Source organism: Melozone crissalis, unplaced genomic scaffold (assembly GCF_028551555.1).
Source record: "Melozone crissalis strain CALT ecotype California unplaced genomic scaffold, PUWL_Pcris_2 ptg000005l_1, whole genome shotgun sequence".
NCBI classification, from domain to species: domain Eukaryota; kingdom Metazoa; phylum Chordata; class Aves; order Passeriformes; family Passerellidae; genus Melozone; species Melozone crissalis.
The window spans coordinates 42391543-42413185 of NW_026535783.1; the positions used below are offsets into that span (position 1 = coordinate 42391543).

Sequence of the window (21643 nt, forward strand, 5' to 3'; positions counted from 1 at the left end):
GCTGTGCACAATCCTTCTGCTCAAGTGAGAAAGAATGGGGATGAAAAGACTCTGTAGCTAGCCCCAATGCAAGAATATTGAAAACAGGTTAACTATCCTTATTGAGAACAAAATTGTCCTGTTTAGAGCACCTCAGGCTCCATGGCATCAGCAAACTGCATTTTCACTTGAAAATTAAAATTTAACCAGAAGGTAAATACTACTACTACTACTACTACTACTACTACTGATTTAGCAATGATAATGGCAATGATAATGGCAATGATAATAACAATAATAAAAATAATTATGATAATTACAGCAATAAGAAATAAAAAAGGGTTTTTATTTCTTTTATTTCTCTAAGGGTTTTTCTGAGGCATTTTCATTTTTCCTTGTTTAACTACTGCTTTTACCAGTCATTTAATCTGACATTCTGCTGGTGGCTGCAGCCCACAGTCAGAGTGTTCAAACTGAGCTGGCATGTACCTAAGCTGCCTTCTGAACAAGGCAGTATCTGCTGAAGCTTTTTCAAACTCACCTCACTGAGTAGATGTGGAACATTCAAGCAGTGTGTCGCCCTGCCTGGTGTTTAGACAGCAACTCTTGGAGGAAGAGAGTCATTAGAAGAACTAATACTAGGACATCTGCAGATGGACACTATCTGAGCAGAACTCCTACACCACCAAAGTGCCTAAGATGAAAATTAACCCCCTAAATCAGACCGCCTGTCTACTTTAGCGCTCCCTTAATCTATCTGGGCTGCAGGATCAGGAGATTTCACCATGTCTACAATTGAGGCAGGCAGATCAGAAAACATACCTTGTCTTTGATTTTTCTGGCTATTAAGTAAAAGAGAAAATGGAGCCTGAGACACATTTTCCTTTAACATCTACAGCCTCATCCTCAATATGTCACATAGTGTTATGTGGGCCACAACAGGTTTTGTTTCAGCATGCTGTTTCTCTGACACAGACTTTTTTCTACATGATGTAGATCTTCATGACTTCAAGAATTCTGCTCCCATTTTAGAGTTTACAACTGTATTTTATGTATGTTACCAAGGTTTACAAGTGAGCAGTGCAGTGCTGCTGCAGAAATGTGGTAGCAACAAATTTTTGAAGGACCCAGGAAACTGAGTACTGCTGAGAAGGCAGACTTCTCAGCTCAGTATGTATCTGTGCACAAAAAATGTCCTTTCTGCATGTGGTCAAGGGGCACAGTTGGGCTAAAAATGAATCCTGGATAACAGCCTCAAGAAGGCAAGGGGCTTGTAAGCTGTAAGAATCATGGGAGTCACAGTGCACACCTCTTTCTTGCATGTGTTCCCCATAACAGAGCCTCAGCTGTTACTGCACATGGCTTGATTTTAGCAGGCTGATTTAATATTTACAGAGTGCCAATAAAATTTATAGGACGACAGCTGGTGGCTCCTGTGGTAATTTATAAACAGCAACAACAACACAACACAGACATCAGAAAATCCAAGAGGAATTCTATGCCATTGTGCAATATTCAGTATTGAAGAAGGTGAATAATTTTGCAGACTTCTAATGATCTTTCTGTAATGCATCTATATTGGATTTTATTTAAATCCATATTATGCAAAGCTAGGACTCCCATAGGTATGTTTTCCCACACAGAATGTAGTTAATCACAAAGACTCATTATCTATCTATCTAGATTTGATAACCTGGCAAAAGAGTCAGATAGTATCTCCAGGTCAAGACTTTTCACTTGGGAAGTCCAGCACACAACTGCCTGCTTTTCCTCCTGCAAAGTGCTTTCTCAAAAAAAAAAAAAAAAATTAACAAAAGGGGAATACTGTGCTATGACTAAAAGAAAAGACCACTGCCCTTGTTCCATAACCTAGGTATACATCCCATTCCTGAATAGAAAAAAATATAACCTGCCTGGCAGGACTACAGGTCTAAAGACTGGCCATTATCTGTGTACCACAGCAGAAATGCAAATGCTTGGTATTCAAATGGAAGATAATATTACTGACTGATTCTTTTTCATTCCATATGAAATCATACTATTATTCTTTTCTTATATTTCCATTTTACTTCCCAAGAACATGGTTTTCTTTAAATTTCTTGATTGCTTTGTTTTGGTTTTTTTTCCCCATTGAAATGAATTCTTCCGTGAAAAATTTTCACAGCTTATTAGGTCTTTTATATATAGACATATATATATACATATATATATATATGAAATTTGTCATGGAATAGAGCCAGAGGCTGTTTTTTGTTATTTTTAAATATTTATAAAAGAACAACTTCAGTTTTTCTTTTCCCCTTTATAACAGACATATTAACAGTCCAATTAATAAGTCCATTATTTTCAGTGTTACCTGCTCCTACTGACATATACAGATTGTTCTGAAAGATTTGATTTTCTCTGATCTGATCTTCTCTGAACCTGGAACATGCTTCTTTCTTCTTCCAGACAACCTCCAGTTTCTGCTACAAATAGAGCAACTTTAGATTGAAATGTTAACAATTGCCCTGTGTAATATTTTTTTTAATTTTTATTTGTCTTGTTGTTGTTGGGTTTTATTTGTTTTTTTTCCCCCTGGAATAATCATGTTATGATTAAGTTTTAGGAAGAATCTGATCAGTAATAAAGGTGAGTTTTCGGCATTGGTAGTCTTCACAACATTACTCCATCTATTTCATCCATCATTGTGAAGGAAAACTGCTCCAGGGTAAGAGCCCATCAATTTACAGTGGGAACTATGCCATTCAGACAGATGGGGTACCTTTAGATAGCCAAAAGATCATATATGTTCATCAGCAATGGGTGCTCGAGGCACGATTCACAGCTGGGAACACTGAAAATTTTGTATGTTACAAGCTGTCGGTGGCTCTTATCCAAAGGTAATCCCTTGCAGGTCTGAATTATCTTTTTAAAATGTTGACTGGCTTCTGCAGACAGGTAAGGGTTCTATGTGAGCAAGGGGCACAGCACAGCAGGCGACCTGAATGTCATAAAAATGTTCCAACTGGTCTGAGCTGATTGAGGGGAGAGGCAAGGATGCAAAGCACAGAATTACAAGAGTAGTTCTTCCTTCATGAGCATGAAGAAGTTGTGTTTAACAAATGGTTGTGTTTAACAAATGGTTCTTATCACTTTCATGCATTTATACACAACATGATTTGACCACGCACCACATAACCCACATTCATGCTGCTATTCTGGAAAACAGCAATAAATCTACTGTGTCACCATCCAGCAGACTCTTTCTTGATTTAGGTGTCCCGGGAGTTGGTCTTGCTACAACCACCAATGCCAGATAACAGCAGGGTTTTGCTAGAGGTGTTGAAACTACTGGGATTCTGATGTTATCTTCATAGTCCAGAGGCATTTTTCTTCTTCATGGGTGGCTTTATGATTCTGAGAGACGAGACAGAATATAAGAGGTCCTTATTTGCAAGGTGGGGGTGTCCTCCTCCTTGGGAGGTGTCCTCCTCCTTGCGGTGGGCTGGGGCCTTTCACTTACCCCGTGAAACCATGGTTATGTGCTATACAAGGTAAAGCAAGTCTCTCTTAATGAAGCTAGTGTTATTTTATACTATTAGCTTCAAGCTATGAGGCCTCGCTCGGGCAGCTGCCAGATTCTCCTAGGAGCAGCCTGGAGACTGAGGAAGAGGCCTTGTCTGCAGGGCTCATTTTTCACAGGGATTGCAAAGGGACGCTGCAAAAATGAAAAACGGAAAAGGCTCATGCTGACTGAAGTCCTTGCTCGGGAACGAGCAAGTGACAGCGAGCTCCAGCCTCGGGGAAATGCGGCTGGTCGGGTTTCCCACCGGGCAGGGTAGACCACCGCTCCAGAGCGGCTCCTCCGGCGCTACACACACTCAGCACACAGACCCCGGCCGTGCCGGCCGTGCGCCCGCCTCTCGCACAGGAGGCCAGACGCCCACGCCCCGCGGCCGTGATGGGGGCAGCCGGTTCGGCTCGGGCGGGTTCGAAGGGCGGCTCTGCCGGCGCCGCTCCCTCCCTGAGGGGCGCGGTCCCGCCCGCCGGGGCGCTCGGAGCGCGCACGCGCCGCTGGAGCGGCGGAAGCCTACGGGTTGGTTCCGCCGCGTGCCCGGGCGGGGGGCGGCGCGCGCGACCCCCGCTGGCCCGGGAGCGGCGCCGCGGGCGGGCAGGGTCGGGCCGGGCCGGGCCGGGCCCGGCTGGGCGGGAGGGAGGGGCGGGGGCGGCGGCACCGGCACCCCCTCGGGCACGGCCCCGCCACGGCGGGCATGCTCCTGCGGGGCTTCCTCCATCGCTGCACCTCCCCTCCAGCGTTGCTGTTGTCTGTGCAGGGAGTTGGGTAGGGAAGCCCTGGGCAGAACTGCCGGGTATCTCCCCAGCTGTGAAGTGAGGAAATGGTGCTGTCGCTTTTATTTATGCAGGTCCAGGGTGCTGGTTGCCCTGTAAAGCAGGAGGAGGGGGTTCGGTGATACTGAGGTGGTAGTAGGAGAGGCACGAGGTTTGATTAGCTGTGTGGTCGGCAGCGCGGCTCAAGGAAATGCAATGGCCTTGGCGTCCCTGTATTTCGCACTTTCATTTCCCGGCTCTCGCAGTTAGTGAGATGATAAGCAGGTCTTCGCCTCAGACTGATGATCCAAACAGTAATGGTCTTAAAGTAACGTGCATTATCTGTCTACAAGTGGCTGTTTGGTCAGCAGTGGGTGAAGATAGATTTGATGGGCTTGTGATAAAGAGGGTTAGGTGTGCGTATGTGAATGTGAAGCCACATCCCTCTCCAAGCCCAAGTGACATTTTTTATAAATGAAGTAGTTGTTTACAGGTATGCTTTGCTAGATCCTATCAATGAAAAGTGACTGGGTGGGAATGTCTTGCCTACCTCAACAAACCTGTCAACAGCCACCTAGCAACTGCTTTGTGCCAATGTCTCTGCTGCAACCATCCGTTCTATAAACGCGAGAAGTGCCAGGTGTGTGGGGGTTTGTCATAGCACAAATATGCTGTTGCTTATGTTAACTGGCCATTCAGATACCTATTCTGTTTTGTTAAACGTAAGTCTTGCAAGAAGCTTAATGGCAGTTCTATTCTGACACGTGACATCCTTAAAATCTGGTTTGTAAAATAAATTCAGTTGATTGGTTCAAGTCCACCTTGTTTATTCCCATTAAAGTGTATTTTTTGTTTTAGTGTCACTAATCTTTGGCAGTAATTACTTAGATTTCAGGAAGGTCACTGGTGTGAAAATGCAGCGGGATCCAGAAATTGGGGAGGTCTGTTGATTGTTGTTGCCTTGCCCTAGTTATCACAAATATTATGAGAAGTGGCCTCTCTTGTGTTTCTATTCTCTGTTCTTTTTTCTGACTTGTTTAGGATACAGCCTTTTTAGAAAGTGGTGTTTCTTCCACTCTCAAAATATGTAATATGGTGCATAATATTGTTCAGTTTGTGTGGAGTCTTAAAATTGTCTTTCATGGCAAGCAAACAATGTTACTGATCTGTGTTGTTCTGTACTTGTTTAAGGACTTGTGAAAAAAGTCCTTAAAAGAAGTCCTTGACTTCTGCAAGTCAAATTTCAGAAGTCATACTTTTCTTAAGAAGCAGGGCTACAGTGAGGCAGAGTTTCTAGCTGTGTATCAGTGCAACACCCAGGAATGTGCGAGAAACAGGATGTCCCCAGAGCTGACTGTTGTGCTTCTTAGGCTGAGAAATTGAGTACTGCTCTTGTTGGGTGTATTTATGAAATATGGTTTCTAAAAATGTTTTGGGACATTCTTGATGCAAAATGGTATACTTTTTATTTTTCTAAGGTTGCATTCAAATGAGTCTATTAAAGCAATTTATATTTCACCTTAACATTTCTGGTTAGCACAGAACTTTCTCATTTCTTGCAACTGACTTTTCACCTGCCTTACTCATTCTGTAGTCTTAGTATTCTGTGGATGTCACATGAAGAGTCATATTGCAGGTGATTGTAGTGAACAAAATATTGAGTTTATGATATCATTGATGGAACTGTGCAGAAAGAAAAGGGTTAGGGAAAAATGCTGCCCACGCATCCTGTAATAAAGGTATTTTTTTTTGGAAAGGCAAGAAAATTCCCCATAATGTAGGAAAGACTCAGTCATGTTTTAGTGCAGCTGAAGCTTTTCATAGGCACAGCTACTGTTGGCTTTCAAATTATTTGTATTTGAGTTATTTATTTAGAAGAAATAGCTATAAGTTAGGGCACAAGGGAAGAAAACCACAAAAGCTCTAACATTAGTGCTCTGTATTTTCTCCTAAGCTATTTAACTGGAAAATTACTTTGCTTGGAGAATTTCATTGCTTGTGTGAATCCTGGATGTATGCAGATATAAATCACTTAATTGTTTCTCTCCATTTATTTGTTGTTAACCTTCTCATAGAGTTTTTTCTTTGCATATTGTAGTTTTTCTGATCAGAAATTATGAATTTTGAATAACAAAATTATATGAGATCAGTCATCTCTTTCTTTTGGCACTGTATTTGAAAGAGTAATACATTCACTTTGTTTGTGATTTAAATTTTAATCTAGTACTTCCTTCCTCGTTATCAGATTTTGAAGCTCTTACTTTTTCTTTATTCCTCACACTTTATATATTTATGCATGGTACATAAACCAAGGGATAGAGGGGAAAAAAATCACTTTGCCAGAGTAAGTCAATATATTGACATCATTTATTTGCTATTGCTGCTGAAGTATAATGAAAAATATAAAACTTAATTTACAATCATAGGAAACAGGAAACAAGTGTGTTTAACTGAAACACATTGGCAGTACTGCCGTTTTACACAGACATTTCTCTTTTAAAAAAATTAGACTTTTGAAATGGCCTAGAACTGAGATTTGAGAAATTCTAGTTAGAATTAACATGTTTGTTTGGAGACAGCTCTACTCAGTAAGGTGGGGTTTGAAAACCAAAATAGAAAGTAACCTGTTACATGCTGCCTTTCAAACAAATTATAATGGTTGTTTGCATATCACACTTTCAGGAGATAGAGAAGACAGATGAAAAATCACCCTGTCTTGAGAGTGACATCTGCATTTGTGTAGTTCTTGCTTAATTCTGGATTTTGCCATCCAAGGTATGGTATTGAGCATGGCTGAGGTTTGTTTGGGTTTTCTAATTATAAAAGTGAATATAGTCATGCAGGCAAAAGTAAGTTACTTAGGGATAAAAATTTGGGATGTATTTTCTTGATAGGCATTCTTACTGTTTTCTCCTGAATCCCTCTCACTGCTTATTGCTCACACATGGTACAAGTAGGTCACTCAGGAGCAAGTATTTCATTAATTATATCTCTGTTTTGCTTGTTGAGCTGTTATTCTGAGGAAGTGCTGTGAAGTCATGGAATCTCTGCTGCTCTGATAAGATGGAAAACAGATGGATTCCTCAGTGGTCAGCAGTGTTTCTAGCTGCATTTGGTTTTTTTGGCCTCTATATTTCTGTTAGTCTGCATGATTTTCCCGTTGTAAATTCATGGTGGTTACTCCCAGTCCCCTTCTTGTCCTTCATGTGTTTGAAAGTAGTTTCCAGGATTGTTTCCTTCACCTTCCCAGGGACCAGAGTAAGGCTAGTAGGCCTTTAGTTGCCTTGCTCCTCCTTCTTGTCCTTGAAAACAGGATTTTCATTGACACTTGTTTTCTTGAGTCTTCTGGAATGTTACCCATCAGCATAAAACTTCCAGACTTAGTTGAGAATGACTTCACAATGACAAAACCAGCTCTCTCAGCACTCAGATTGGCACCTCAGCAGGTCACATGGAAGTGACAGGTCCAGTTCACTTAAAAATTTGTTAATCTGATCCTCCCTCACTCAGACTAAGTGTTTTGTTTTCTGCACTTTCCCATGGGTCTCAGGGACCTGGAATTCCAGAAGGCAGGTCTTAACCATGAAAGAGCAAAATAAACAAGGTGCTTTGACATTTTTGTATGATTTTGATACTTTCGGCAGCAGGCTGGCGTTTCCTCTCTAGCCTTCCTTATGCTGCTCATGTACCTGTACAAATCTCTCTTGGAATTTCATATCTCTCACCAGCTCTAGGAGGACCTTGGTTTTCCCAGCTCTATCCTAGTGCACCTAAGTGGTGTTCCTGTGTCAGTTGTGTGCGCACACTTGGTGCAGTCCCACTTCACCTTGGTTTGGTTGGTTATAAGATCTCTGTTTTCCCCATCATCCTGCATCCTTTGCTTGTGAAATGTGACCGCCAACTTCCTCTGTCATCATTCTTTGTTTAAGTGTTCGCCTAGCTGATTAACCAGCCTCTTGGCAAAGATGCTCTCACCCATGTAATTTCAGGTGGATCTTGTTCCCCTTCACCCTCAGTTTTTGAGCCTTATAGGAGGTTCTATGGATGTAAATGCTGCACAACCACTTGCTCCTTTGCAGGATCTGTGTGCTTCTCCTCAAGTTCTTCCCCTTCATCAGCAGCATGAATGAGATACCACTTGTCTACTAGACTTTGGCCAACATCCTGTTAACTGTGTAGTCATGCTTGGTAAACTCCTGGTCTCCCCTGGCTGTGTCCATGGTGCCTGAATGGGAGAGCAGCTAAGGGTAATAGACTGAGGGCCAGACTACTACCAGCCTCAGTAGCAGTCAGTCTGTGGTATCCAGGACCCGGGCCCCTGGCAAGCAGCATACTTTGCCAGGTGACACGTTGGATCAGCAGGGGTGTCTTTGTCCCAGAAGCAGGGACCCATTGCTGTTCCTTACCCCATGCTGTTCCTCATACCCAGTATGGGTGCTGCTGCAGGACTCAGGCACAGATGGCTCAGCGGATTTCTTGGACAGAGCTTGCTGTCCATGTGTGCTGCCAGGGCTCAGACCCTGCTCTGTAGATCAGAGCTGCAGGCAGAACAGGAGCTGTCCTCCTGGTGCTGGAGCTCAGAGGCTTGACATGTCTGGCTTGACAAGCTGAGACTCTATTTGCTCCTCCTCTTGTGGTGGGGGTTTCTGTGGCTGCAAGAACTTGGTGGGGATCTGTATGGTGCTTGAATAGGAACACTGTTACATTAGAAAATAACAAGCAAAGGGTGATTATAAATAACACAAAGGAGAAGTGGGGAAAAATGGCAGCTTGTTTGAGCCTGATTTTGATTAGACATCTAAAAGAAGAAGAAAGGAAGACAATGAAATTTTTGAATAGTATTAAGTAAATTTTGAATCCATTTGAGGACAGTCAAACATGAAACAAGTAAGCAAAACCCTTGGAAACAGAGTTGTTTGATAAACAAAATTTTAGTGGAACAAGTAGGAGCTGAAAGGAATGGAAAGAAACCATCAGAAATGGAACAAGATTCCTGAAGCCCAGAAACTGGGCAAACTAACGGGTAAGAGAGTAGATTGGGATTATATATGCATTGCAGTAATAAAATATGTGTATGAAAGTAGTCTGACAAAAAAATAACAGTAATAACCCCTTCCGTCATAGTTGTGCTGGATAGTGGTTAGGACTTAGTGCTGTGTTATTGAGATTGGTTTATGAAGTTCAGAAGTTCACATTGTAGGACAAGGTGAGGTTTCTGCAGTCTAAAACCAAAAGGAAATCAGCCCACTAAAGTGTAAAGATGGAAACCTTGATGTTTTAAATGTGATTAATAGAAAATGTTCTTTTGTGTGATATTTTTAATAATCTGTGTGAAAGATGTCAGGGTAATTACTCCTTTCTCCTTTGGTTTGCTGTTAATGTCACCAAGGACGTTTTTTAAGCGAGGAAACCCTGAATTCTTAGTGATACTTTTGACTATTTTAGCATAAAATCTTTAAGAAAACAACCATGAAATACAGGGGAGACTGCAATAGATAGGTGGGGTGAATCTTTGTGGAACATAAATAATTCCCTATATTTCTTACTTGCTTTAAAACCTTTTTACTTAGATGGAAGGGTTTTCTTTGCTGCTGCCACCTGACTGACAGTTGCTGTTTTACCTATTGCTTAATAGTTTTCCCAGGTAGTGGTTTTACTTGCATCTTGGTGATAAATATTGCTTCTTGGCCAGATATATCTAATTAATGAATTCATAAAATGTTTTGCATGGTGCTTAAAAAATGTATGTGAAATGTTTTTTAAGTTTTTATGTAATTCCTTAAATCAACAGTTGATAGGTTTTTTTCTTTCTTACTTGGATGTACAAATTTGAATGTATGAACTGTATAGGTTGCACTATACTACTTAATTTACTCTTTTTAAAAAAAAATATTTTTTATTTATCTCTAGGATTATTGTCTTGGGTCGTGACAATTTATTATCTGTTTATGTTCAATGGGGCAACGGATTCACTTTGTGGTTGACCCTCAGGGTTGGTGCTGCATGGGCCTAATTATCTTTGTCTGGCTGTACAATACAATCTTCATCCCAAAGGTCATCCTTTTTCCTCATTATGAAGAGGGCAATATTTCAGTTGTGGCAGTTTTGTGTAAGTAATTTTAACTTTTTTCTACTACTAAAATAATGCTTCTACTTAATGTACATTAAAAAAAATCCTATCAGAAAATAAAAATTAGGGTGAAAGTAAAGACAAAAGGTAAGATAAAGGGTAAATGTAGTGGATGTGTCTTATGTTTTTGTGTTCTGAGAAGCTGCAGCACTTTATTTTGCAAGTGCTGTTGTAGAACTTGTTTTTGTGGAAACTGGTGAAAAGGCTGAATGTAGCTTTCAGGTCCTGTACTTAGAACTTGTTGACAGGATTTCAGGTTCACATCTGCGAGTGCCTGTCAGAATTTGGTGTGATAGTAGTGATGACTGGCAACAAGTTAAATTTTGTTAGTTTTGTCATATGTCCCTGTGTGGGTTAGCTCATACAGGTTTGGCTCATAGGTTTGCTGGGGAAAAGTCTTGAATTATGGCTGGAACAAACTTCAAGGTGAAGATGCACTGTTGGAAATATCTTCCATATGGGGGCTTTGAGGTGTGATACGATTGGTGTTTGTATGGTAAGATGATGGAGGAATTTCTGAAAAATGGTCAAAGTAGCACCTGCTGGTGCTATCAGAACTATTTACTACTTTTTTCGCTCTATTTATTGGGGAGTTCCTAATGTTGTGTACTTAATATCAAAAATATATCTGGAATTGAATGAGGAGGCTGAGTGTTTTCCAGCTCAGTTCTGGAGCATCTGTATTTTTTGATACAGTGTACTTTGCACGTATGAAAAAATCTAACAAATGCTTATTTATTTTTTAGGTTATTACTTCTGCTCATTGTTTTGTATAGCTTCATTATTTAGAGCCTCAGTAGCAGATCCAGGAAAACTACCTGAAAATCCAGAAATACCAATTACAGGTACATTAACTTGATTCTATATAATTGAATGAAAGTTATTTTAATAGCTTCAAAATAATTAGGAATACATTTGTGTTTATGAGACTTATTGGAAACCATGATCTGTCCTTGCTGAATAAAGTTACTATGTCACTGTTTTAAAGTTGTAAATTTCTAGCACCTTTCCTTTTCCTAGGAACCACTGTTCCTAGTTTCAAAACTTCTTTTTCTTAAACTTGTATTCTACCAGAAATTCTACCATTCTTCAGTTATGTAGGACCTTCTGCTAGAAAATTTTTCCACAGGAAGTTTTTTTTTTTTGCATTCTAGACTTTCAAACATTATGCATATACTACTAACTTGATAATGTTTAATGAAAAATGTTTATAGATAGCTAGCTATTTTAATTCTATATCTTTGGTCTTAGTAAATTTATATGATGTTGAAAATGGTGTTGGAAGGTAATCCTATGCTGGTTTTTGCCTGTGTATTTTTTGCTGTTTTTTTTCCAGAGTCTTATGATTGTATGGGCTGTTAACAAAAAACCTAAACCATGGTGCTAGTTACACTGCATTTGTATAAAGTAGCGACTTAAACTTTCTGTCCTTGCAAATTTATCCCACAATTCCTGTATGGTATCCAGTGCTCCAGTAGTTGGACGAAATTTAAAACCTTAATGATTCTCCACAGAAAAGGACAGCTATTATCTAATGCATAGAGCTTTTACTTAGGAGTTTAGAATGGAGTAGGGCTGTTAAACAGCATGAGCTTTGTCACATTAACAGATAACACTTTATGAATGAAGAAAATGTGTCCCATCCAGTGAGGCTGAATGCTTCAGTCTTGTCTTCAGATATGGTGAATGCCCAGAATAAAATTTTGTTCTCTTTTCCTGATGTTACTGAAAATCTAGGATGATGTGTTTGGAGACATGATCTTTTTAGCCTTAGTGCTGATGATATGATGTGCATGAAGTAGACAGTTTATTGTAGAAAGGAGTGTATCTCCCTAGGATTCAGATGTGTCACTACTAATTGCAGACAATCTCATGCCAGTGTTCTTTCTGCTTCTGGCAGCTGATCCTTTGATCCAGTAAAACATCAGGTGTTTCAGACTTGGGTTCTGGAGTCAGCAGTTTTGCTGCAGGGGGAGCAACATGGATTTTGCAACCTGAGCTGGAGAATGGAGACCCTCGCTAGTTACAGACAGTTACATTTATACTGGAGTTTTTATTTACTGTCAAAGTACCAGCAGCAGTGCAAATTCCCTTTGTACACAAAGGGTTTTTTCTAATGTGAGGTGTCTCTTTGCATAGCTCCCCAAACTTTGCATGCTCCATTCAGTCCATATGGCAGTCATACTTAATAAGTACTTCCGAAGGGGAAATGTTTAGGCTAGGTCATGACTTTGATATTTTGATTTGGTGCCTGATATATCAGGGTATTGTACTTTTGGAGGTAGTGCTTCAATTGTCTGGTGTGCTCTAGGCTGACAGGAGGATACATTTTTACACAGTGTAAATTGTGTTAAAAATGAGTTGGGGTGTTTCCGAACTCTTCTGGTATCTACCCTATTAGTGAGTGACACCTTTGTGACACTGGATTTATGCAAACAGATTGTAAATCAGTTTCCATCTGTCATTATTACTTGTTTAATGATCTCAGATATTGGGTTTCTTTACTTCCAGTGTCCAAATGTTATTTTGCAGGAAGAAAAACCAGATTAGAGCTGCCTGCAGGTGTCTCAGAAGTGCTAAATATAACTTTATTTTGTTTATATTGGGACAGTGTTTTTACAGTAGAAAATTTCAGAATGTCCTACTGTAAATATGAAGCTTTTTTCCCCTTTTTTTCCCTCTGTCCCTGAGATATGAGAAATTTTTGTGCCTCAAAAAAGATTGTTTAGGTAGAAACAATTTGAACAGTCAAAGTATTTCTCAGTCATCCACCTGTTTTCCTTAAAGACAGAAAATATATGCTTTTGTGACTGGAAGTATTTCAGTGTTAATCTTATTGTTTCCCATGTGAAGATGAAATTTTTGAACATATAATTTGAATTCTGCTTTTCAAAGAATTCCTCTAATTTGGATGGTGCATTTGGGATAAATAATAGACAAGCTGAGCAATCGTACTCCTGGTAGCTTCAGCTACTCAGTATCTCTGGATATTAGCTTTTAAAGAATCTCACATTAGTAATTTAAAAATAGTATATATTTGTATATACAACCCTAATCTTGATCTCTTTCTTTGCATGTCTTATATGTAAAATTGCATGTGGTGATTTGCATGTTATTAAAATGCTTTGAGATGGAAGATGCTCCTGAAGTGTTCACTGTGTGTCATCTTTTAGTTAGCTAGCAGAAGCAGTATTTCCTCAGGGGGTTCTGGAACAGCAGTGAGATTGTATCCTGATTCTGCCTAGCAGATAATTTTTTTCACAGTAGAAATGTAAGGAAATAATTGAGTTACAGTCTTCCTTGTCTGAGTAACAGGTTTGTTCTGTAATAATTACTTTGTAGAAATTTATAGGAAGAGAGGGCATTTTGGAGATGGAAACTGGCATGGAGTAGCAGTAATATCTTCCAGTTTAATTAAGGTCACAGTGGGAAAAAGCTTTTTATGTGGTGCTTATCCTTCTCAGATCATAGTAAGATTTGTTTTTTTAATTAGAGTTACAAACATACAGATTTATTATGAGTACGCATTGATTAACTGAGTTTAAATCTCTCTAATGTGTCTTTACATTTTCACCTAGAGCGAGAACATTGGGAGTTATGTAACAAGTGCAATATGATGAGACCAAAGCGTTCACACCATTGCAGTCGCTGTGGACATTGTGTGAGGAGGATGGATCACCACTGTCCATGGTAAAATCAGGACATTTCTTCTAATTATCTACTGTTTTAGTGAATCATTCTGAAATTTGTGGTCTTGACTGCTGCTCATTTTTCCTGGTTTTTTTCCTTGTAGTGCTTAATCATTTAGGCATATAAAGCAAGGAAGTAATAAATTTGAACTTTCCTATATCTACCAGTAAAAATCAGAGTAAGTGAAAATAAACATTTTTGAAAGAAGTTCTGAGTTATAATTTTTACAAGACAAATTGCGGAGTACAAAAATGACATCAGGATTCTCTTACATTGGTTTAGCCATTTTTCAAACTACCTTTTTTTGTCAAGTTTTTCTGCTTCAGAGGATAGTACTAGTATAGTGCTTTTGTCACTCTGGTTTAGCTTGTTGTCTGTGCCAATGCTTGTATGAATTTGCATCCATGTAACTTTTGATCTTGTACTTAATACAGATAGAATCCTTGTGTTTCCTTTACACTTTTCATGTTGGAATATGCAGGAGTTTCTGAGTATGGATGCCTCTGTTGTCTTCTGTGCCTTTGGTTCATTTTTAAGTCATATTTCTTTGTTACTGGGTTAGCCTGTCATCACATTTATTTTAAAACATTTGTTTGCGTTTTTGCACTCTTGTAGTTTACAAACTGTGAAATGTATTGAGTAGCAGAAGATAAAATAATTTTATTACTAGATTTTTACTTAAAGTTGCAGCAGTATCTTTGCTATATAAAAATACAGAAAACTGTGTCTCCTGTTCTAAGCAATGATCTTGGTAGTGCAATCTATGCTTTAAGTTGTGGTGCAAGGGATCCAGTAGTTTGCTCCTTAAGAAATCATAAAGTTTTCTATTCACGGTATCATAACTTTAGTATTTGTATTTCTGTTTTTATATATGCACACTTTGTTTCTCTACAGGATTAATAATTGTGTTGGTGAAGACAATCATTGGCTGTTTTTGCAGCTATGTTTCTACACTCAGATCCTTAGTTCCTATACGCTGATACTTGACTTCTGCCATTACTACTACTTTTTGCCTCTGAAAAAAGAAAACTGGGTAAGAACCTGTTTTCTCTGTGAAGGGAACAAGTAGTATTGCAATGTAATTTGTGTTGGCTTTTAGTTACTGCACATTTTTGGTAGCTCAGTTTCACTCTTAGTGAAGACAGTTCAACTAGCTGTATGTTATTAAGTAAGCAAACTGATTTACAGTAAGTAACAAAATATTTTTATGAAAGGGTATATGAGTTCTTTGTGTTAAAAACACAACATTAGTTCTCTTAGGAATATGGGAAAGGAGGGAAGAACCAATTAGCTTTCTTTGGAAATGATTATCAGTACTGGAAAGAGTACTTTAGATGTATTAAATCTTCCTTTTACTTTTCCAAAGTAGATTTATGCAGAATATATAGCTATCCTAATATGATGTTTTAAAAAGCAGTATCAGCTTTTTTAAGAAAGGAAAGAAGAACACATGATCATTCTGCAAGGGGTAAAATATACATTGGTTTTGTAGCAGCATTTTCTGTTGCTTTGAAAAGGTTATGTGGGTTAAGGGAGAATTAAGTTTGGTTTGTTTCATATGGACTTACTGACTGGAGTAGAGTAAAAAATCAAGGTCTTCCTTCCCCTATGAAACTTACATTGTAGAGCTCCTATCTGGTGCTCATTTATGTCTATTATCTGTAGTATTCAGAATATTGAAGATGGTTGCTTGAAATTTGCTCAGTGCTTGAAAGTTCTTTCTTTATAAGAAAACTGTTATACTATTTTGCTTATGAAGAACCATAAGAACTTCAAGCTTAAATCTGAAATGAACTTTGTATTTGTACTGGACTATAACAAATACAAGTACACGAAAGAGAAAAACCTAGAAAACAAGTTTAAAACATTTTAAAAATTAGGTAACATTCCAAATGTCATACGAGAATAAGATTATCTCAGATATTACACTCTAAATTTTGGTGAGATTTTTTCAAAATACTGAAGTGCAGAAGATTTTTAAATTCTGTGTCGATGTGACACCCCAGCATGCTCTCTGCTGGCGATGTCATACTCATCTTTCCAGGCTACTGGAACCTGACCCTTTGCTGTGGGTAAGGCACAAAAAAAATTCCGTTTTTTTGAACAACTTAAGTTTGTCATATGATTTTGTATCCTATGTTATGTGAGAATTTCACTTTGTGAAAAATTCTGCTTCTGGAAAAAGATGCGACATAGTCTTCCAAGCTTCTTATTTGTTCCTGTGTCAGTCTGAACTGGGTGTGATGTTCCCATAGAAGTGTATGTGAAGATGATGTGATAAAGGAGAGCTGAAAGTGTAGGAAGACTGTATTACTTGGTTAATCCAAAGCTGATAAAAGTGCTATATTCAAATTCATAAATACCAAGTTTTTATTATGTAGAACGTTTCAAAGTTGAGGATTTTTGTAACTCATTCTTGAAAGAAATTGTATTCTAAAGGAATTTAATTATTTTTTCCATCTACATCAATACTTCCATTTAAATCATTAAAAGGATTTTAGAAATATGGAACAGAAAATAATTTGCTGTCTGCTTGGAGCATCTTTCCATAGGCACTGAAACAGACTTGTTAGACTCTAATAGTATAATGTCATGATAAGGTATTTCCTTTTTATTGTGAATATTCCCGGAATGCATTGTTTCCTGTAATTACACTGTTTTAGGTAACATGCCAAAGTTCTGTCTGTTAGCCTTGCTTTTTAAAAGTAGTGTGAAAAGTAACCAAATTATTTGATTGAGGTGGTCTATGCAAGAGAGGGAAATGGAAATCATGTTTACTTCAGATACTTTACAATACCTAAGGAGGTAATGATAAATAATTATTTATAATGACAGTTCAAAAAACAAGTGTGAATATGTATAAAACTTGTACTTGCCGGTATAACTGGATTCATTTGAAGTTGTTTGGAGAGAGGCCTAATTTTAGTGCTCCTGCTCCTTTGACAGGTGACAGGTTAGAAGGCAGAATACATATGCAACAATTATTTTAATGCATTGTAATGTGTTTCCCTGAAGAGGGGCTCAGGTTCTTGTATTTGGCTGCCTAACTTTACAGAGAACTGGGGAAGAAATTGCTTACTTTGCTCTGTTTTGTTACTTTCCATATGTGAACACTTCAAATGGCACTCTTCCTTTTACGAAGTGGATCTGTGCTATAGTATACAGTATTCTGTGCCCCAGAGAGGAAAAATATGTTTATACAATATAGAAAAACAGTAGACACAGCCGGTCTGGGCTGTTAAGACCTTTGTTAAGTATTAGTGTAAATACTAAATAGTATTTAGCTTTCTCAGTTTTCCAGCTGTAGAATAGGAGAGCACACAGCGAAGTAGAGAAAGCTGAAATAGTTGTCATGCTTAGTCAACATATCTGCCTGGAAAACAACACCAGAACTCCATGAAGCTTTTTTTTTTAAGTGCTGCTAAGGATGTGATGCTGTGTAGATTTGTGCCACGGAATAATTTGTCAGAACTATGTCTTTTTGACACCAAAGGAACAGGACTGGTGAAAAGATAGGCTTAGTAGTAGTTAGGGTTTTAGGCAAGCATTCTGCAAGATTCTTTTTATCTCCTTTATATCAACTAAAGCTGAGATACCACAGCATTCCAGAGGTACCTTCAGCCTTTCACAAAAGCACAGTTCTTTGTTGAAATTTTGGCTGTAACTGGGAGCTTACATTTTCTGAATTTACAGGGACTAGTGTTTAGAACAGATTCAAAGAACTGGATGATTTTTTTTTCCAAAAAACCATCTGGAATAAGCTTATTCTTGCTCATTAAAATGCTTGTGAATTTTTTGGCAGTGTGCCTTCATCTACATTTTCATTCTTCAGATATAAAGTAGTACAAAACATGGAAGTTGTAGAATTAAAATTGCTTTTAGTGCTGTTGTGAAATGATAATTTTATTACAGTACTGATTAAGGCATTATGCAAATTTGGCCAGCATGTTAGTATCTCTTTCCAAATTTGAATTTGTGTTGTTTTTTTTTTTTTTAAAGGGTCAAGAAAGAAAACCCCCAAAATTTTAAATTAACTATTCTGAGTTAAGGGTGAAAGCTCTAAAGGTAATGGAGGAAGATGTTTCTGTAGAGATACAATCTTTCACCTTCACCTCTTACTGCAGAAAATTGCTTCATGGTAGTCTTAGTTCTTGTAACATACACTGCCAGAAATTTAGGTTATGGTTGTTACCTCTGTTTGTCCAGCAGGAGGAGTGCAATTACTGCTAGAAATAAAGGAGATGATTGTTAAATTGATTATGTGGGGTGATAGCTCAAGACAAAATATATTGTTCGAATAAAATCAGCATATTAGTTCTTCTGCAGGCATTGGTGATTTACAGAGGTTAACGCAGGAATATTCTTAATTTTACATCTTCATGAAAAAATGTCAGGAAGTCTGTGTATTTTAGGAAGTAGTCAGTCTTCTGAATAGTGAGATGAGAAGAATAAATACTAGACTTACAACTACATAGTTGCTCTCTCCATGGCTGTGCTGGCACAGATTCTAGATACAGCTGGTCCTATTGCAAAAGTAAATGCTTTGGCAGAATATTTTACCTTATTTATAGAAGGCTTTTAATATTTTAAGCAAAAGGAATTCTGCTGATACATTCTGTTTGCTAGAAATTTTGCTACAATAATTGTCATAGCCAAACCTCTTAACATATAAAAACCTAGGCCCCTTTGCTCTGATTTAGTTTTATTTTGTTCCTGTTTCTGCAATTGCAAATCATTGTCTTTGCATTGGAAAAGGATTTTTTTCAGTAATCTTAATATTATGCATTGACTAATATTAATGAAAATCTGGAAATATGTATCATCCAAAGGGAACTTCTTCTCTTTTTAAAAATGAAAAACATCAAAATTTTTCTTCTCAGCATTCTGCAAAACCAACCCAGACCTGCTGTCCTTCACTATGGTTGTAAGGACAGTACATGAATATTGAATTAAGTCCTTCCTCTTTCTTTCTAAAAAACCTGCAGTCTGTATTTTTAGTTTGCTTTCTGGAAAGCCTGACTTTCTTTTGTATTATACACTATTTTTGCAATACCCAAGTTGATAGACTGACCTCATTTACTACTGAGCACAGACAACCAGGTTATCATGTGTTACACAAAATATTGTCACCAAGAAAAAAAGAGGGCTTTTTATGTATTTTCTTGTATATTAATCTGTGTGTGTCATATTTCAGTAAAAAATAAAGATTGAATAAATTAATCTTCCATTGTAAATGAAAAATTATGAAGATGATCTCTTTTGGAACAGATACAATAGTCCTGTGTTTCCTGCCAAAAGCTCTGTCCTCAGGACAGTATGCTGCTTTAAAAGAATACTGTAAATCCTTGAAAACAATAACACAGTAATGCACATGGCAGGGACTTGTTATATGTTTTTAAGATTTTTTTTTGTTGTTATTGTTGGTAGGGGACAAAGAGAGTTGAATTTGGAAGTGTTGGTTTTATAATGGACTACAATCTAGAGCTGGACCCATTGTGGTTTTTGACCTCTCTCCTGTATGATAGCATAAAGCCATGGTAGCTGTTGTTCTAGTCAGTGGTAGCATTGATTCTAGTGGTTGATGCTCACAAATGAAGATGAGGCATGTTTTCTGCTGTGGGGTTGAGGAAGTCCCTTGTTTATCTGCCCCAGAGACTTTCTGTAGAATGTATTAATATTGTCTGTTGAGATAAAGATACCAGATCTTGTGGTTTGTAGTCTATTTTTCAACATAATCCTATAACCTACACATGTTTTGTGACAAGTTCTTATTGTTCACATTTCTGTGCATTTTTATGGGTAACTAAGAATCCTTGCAGTTTTACTGGATGGATAGAAGTAGCAGCTAAATGGAATTTAGAAACCTTTGGAACAGGCAGCAGCCAATGGGGAGTGCTGTGTGGTGTGGTGTAGGAGAAGTAGAAAGGCAGTGGCAGCAACCCATGTGAGCATGAAGTTTTGGCAGACCACTTAGGCTGTGGAGCTGACATAAAGAAGATTAGAAAGAGGCTATGTGAAGGCAAGCTCTCATGTTGTTAAGAATATGCTTTTAGCATCTGTGCCAAGGCCATATGTGACAGCCAGCCTGGCACAATGTAGAAAAAAACTGCTGTGGAGCAAAACCCTGTTGTGCTATGATAGCTGAATCTTCATGCACTGGTGATGTCAGCTATCTGTGTGTATGCTTGATGGCTCAGTCTGTACAGTTCTTTCTGTTAGCAGAAGTAGCCTGCACCGCAAACTCCAAAATCACACTAAGTCAGTACTCACACTGCACTGATATTGGTGAATACTGTTGAACAAGAGGATCTGTTCAAAACACATTGAAAGAGGGATTGGTTCATTATTGACTAGTTTTGATTATTTATAGTTTTGATTGGCTTTCTCATCTGAAAAAGAGTTACTGTCTAAGTTTTAAAAAGGGATAATAAAACCAACTTGCATTGAGCTTTCATGCAAAGCTGCAGCATCCTGAGTACATCATCATCATCATCATCATTATTATTATTATTATTGCTTTTTAAAATGGTCTTTTCTTCTGTTTTCATGGAGGTAAATATTTCTGTTCCCATGTAGAATTGTGTAATTCATTCTATTATTAAAGTCTGATTACCAAAAAGCTCAGTTACTGCATATACTGTGGTTTTCTGTAGAAAAATGTTGTTCTGTCTGTAGAGATTTGAGTGCTCAGTATTGATTTCCAGTTCATAATTGCTTAGGAATTAATTTGCTAGGGATGTGGAAAAAGAGAGAGGGCCTCTGGGAGGATTATAGGGGTATGGAAGGGAATGCAGGGATACAACAAGGAAAGGCAAGGCCCGTTGGAATAAAGTCTGTTGAGGGATATCAATGACCACAAGAAAAGCATCTACAAGTATATCAGCAACAAAACAAGGATTAGAAAGATCCCCACCAATGTGGAGATGCTGCTGAATTTAGATGGGTAACCTGGTGACAGAAGACACAAAGAGGGCAAAGTGAATTACTGCTTTGCCTCAGACTTCACTGCTGCGGCCATCCTTCGAGAATCCCAGACCCTGGAGGCAAGAGAGGAAGGCTGGAGAAAAGAATACTTGCCCTTGGCCACTGAAGGTTTGTTTAGAGATTGGCTAGGCAGACAAAACCACAAATCCATGGGCCTGATGGGTTGCACACACAGGTGCTGAGGGAGCTGGCAGATGTTGTTGCTAAGCCCACTCTGCATCTTCTTTGAAAAGTAATGAAGAAATACAACTAGTATAAGTTGTGTCTTACCTTGCTTTTCTTTAAAGCTTTCATTAGCTAATGGAAAGGGAAATAAAGAATAGTGTGACTGCTTTTATTTTGAGTTGATTTATCTTTGAATTAACTCATTAAATGAGTAAGAAGCATTAAAAGAAATGGAAATGAGTCTATTTTCTACAGCAGCAAGAAAGGCCAGTATAAACAAGTGAGGGGAGAGGGGATGAACCATTACCATAGTTCAGAAATTACTGTTGGGGATTGTTTTTTGTTTTTGCTGCTTAACTAGTGCTTTCTGCTTGTTCATTAAAT

At 38.3% G+C, this 21643-nt stretch overlaps 1 protein-coding gene across 1 annotated transcript in view; it reads left to right on the forward strand.

Moving 5' to 3' along the window:
• Nucleotides 1-4871: 4871 nt before the first annotated feature.
• ZDHHC21 (zinc finger DHHC-type palmitoyltransferase 21) overlaps nt 4872-21643 on the forward strand; it is a 31020-nt gene continuing 14248 nt past the window's right edge. The window contains exons 1-6 of the mRNA XM_054287001.1: nt 4872-4930; nt 6973-7065; nt 10201-10399; nt 11167-11265; nt 13999-14110; nt 15005-15143. Coding sequence (XP_054142976.1) covers nt 10246-10399; nt 11167-11265; nt 13999-14110; nt 15005-15143 — 504 coding nt within the window. The 5' untranslated portion in view covers nt 4872-4930; nt 6973-7065; nt 10201-10245. The remainder of the gene's footprint in view (nt 4931-6972; nt 7066-10200; nt 10400-11166; nt 11266-13998; nt 14111-15004; nt 15144-21643) is intronic.